The sequence below is a fragment of the Pygoscelis adeliae genome, unplaced genomic scaffold (genome assembly GCF_000699105.1).
Source record: "Pygoscelis adeliae isolate BGI_AS28 unplaced genomic scaffold, ASM69910v1 Scaffold10, whole genome shotgun sequence".
Lineage (NCBI taxonomy): Eukaryota > Metazoa > Chordata > Aves > Sphenisciformes > Spheniscidae > Pygoscelis > Pygoscelis adeliae.
The window spans coordinates 10,744,310-10,746,146 of record NW_008824053.1 but is presented as its reverse complement, the minus strand read 5'-3'; the positions used below and the strand labels follow the sequence as shown (position 1 = coordinate 10,746,146).

Genomic DNA, 1,837 nt, shown 5'->3' with positions numbered 1-1,837 from the left:
GGACGGCCTCCTCCGGCGGCTGCTTGTAGAAGGTGTTGGCCTGGGGCGGGGGGGGGAGACACACAGAGGGGGCGCGGTGAGGGCGGCCCTTCGAGCTGCCCCCCTGGGGGCTCAGCCGCGGTGGGCTCTGCCCCGGCCCCTCACCTGGGCGTGCTTGCTGCTCTCGTGGAGGAAGCTGCCCAGTGCGCGGTGCAGGTCAGGGATGGGGGGCCAGAGCTTCTGCTTCACGTTGCTGGGTGCGGGGAAGGGGGTGTCAAAGGCAAACCTCAGTCCCGGGGTGCCCTGACGCCCCCGGGCAAGGTGCCCAGGCCTGGTGCTGGACCCTCCGCACCTGCCCCAGGCACAGCCCTTACCTGTAGAGGGAGGGGAAGGTGCACCGCAGCCCCAGGAGCACTCCTGTGAAGAGCAGCGGCACCACCGTAACGCTCGGGATGATCCAGCCTGCATTGGAGGAGGAATGCTGGGACTGTAGCCCTCCCCAGGCCCGCCACCACTGAGCCCTTCACAGCCCTGTCACCCTCTTCCTGGTGCTCCCCATCCCGTTTCCAGCACTCTTGGTCTCCTGCCCTTGGCCGTGTGGCTCCTCTGGCTGCAGCCTCCGCTCCTGCCCTGTCCCTTACCCGCATCGGCCATGGCGTCAACCATGACAGGTTTGGACCAGGCGCTCCAGCTGCCCTGGTACCATGGGCCACTGGGCTGGGCCCGCACCTGGGCCTGGTAGCGGGCACCTGGCCGTAGGTCCAGGACTTCTTTCCTGGCCGCCCGTGGGACCTGCAGGACCTGCAAGGCAGAGCTGAGCTGGAGATGACAGCTGCTGCAGGGTGGCTGAGAGGCAGTGCTGGGGTGCGGGTCCATCCTGCCTGCCCTCACACGGGCCATGTGCTGGCAGCAGAGGTGGGCAGGGCTCAGCTCCCCCGCAAGTGCCTCCAGGGGTGGCAGCCACTGCAGGCTCAGCCGGCCCTGCGATACCGTCGCCTGCACAAGCTGCGGGGCATCTGTGAGCACTGTTGGGGATGGGGATGTGTCGCTACCATGGAATGGGACATGTGACGCCGTGTACCCCGCCAGCCGGGCAGGGGCAGGGGCCACAGTGGCACTGGGACTCACCAGCCTGGTGCAGCCAGAAGGGTTCCTTGAAGTAGCTGAGTGTGGGTGGCGCGTGGGGCCGGGTGACATTCACCAGGACAGAGATGGCGCTGCCAGTCCTGGGCTGGAAGGTGCAGGTGTGGGTGCCCTGCACCCCCACACTTGCCTCCTCGCACCGCTGCCATGCGTCTTCCCTGCGCGAGGAGGGGGAGCCAGTCAGCCCCACCGTGGCGGCCCCCCCCCCTTGCCCGCTGCCAGCCCTGCTCTGGGGCCACACTGTCCCCACAGCCAGCGCTGCCTCACTCCTCATGCACTTGCCCAGGAAAGCCAGCGCTGCCCGTAGTTGGAGGGGCAGTGTGGCCAGGAGTGGTGGTGGGGAGGTGTGAGGTCGATGGTGTAGGGCAGGGCAGGGCACAGAGCCAGGTGGCACAGTGTGGGATGTGGGACACTGAGCAGAGCTGGTGGACCCTGGTATGTGCTGCCCCACTGTCTGAGCACCACGTCCCCGCCATGCCCCTTACCTTGTGCCAGGCCCGCTCGGAGGCGCCCGGTAGAAGAGCTGGTGGGAGCTGCGGGGCTCTGCGGGGTCCCAGCTCCACTCGCAGTGCACGTGCTGCAGGTCAGGGGTGCTGCAGTGCAGCCCGATGTCTCCTGAGTAGGTGAGAGCCAGGGCAGGGAGGCAGCTGCTTACCCCGTGCCCCCCAAAACCTGGGTGCTACACCTCGCCTACCCCAGGACCCCCACCCTTCGC

General features: G+C 68.1%; 1 protein-coding gene across 1 annotated transcript in view; it reads right to left on the bottom strand.

Annotated features, from left to right (window-relative positions):
* Positions 1–1,837, bottom strand: part of MPL (MPL proto-oncogene, thrombopoietin receptor) — a 7,444-nt gene that overhangs the window by 1,938 nt on the left and 3,669 nt on the right. Inside the window, exons 5-12 of the mRNA XM_009333906.1 lie at positions 1,608–1,737; positions 1,108–1,280; positions 865–1,004; positions 574–798; positions 507–524; positions 354–466; positions 145–232; positions 5–40 (exon numbers count right to left, since the gene is read on the bottom strand). Of these exons, the coding sequence (XP_009332181.1) occupies positions 5–40; positions 145–232; positions 354–466; positions 507–524; positions 574–798; positions 865–1,004; positions 1,108–1,280; positions 1,608–1,737 (923 nt within the window). The remainder of the gene's footprint in view (positions 1–4; positions 41–144; positions 233–353; positions 467–506; positions 525–573; positions 799–864; positions 1,005–1,107; positions 1,281–1,607; positions 1,738–1,837) is intronic.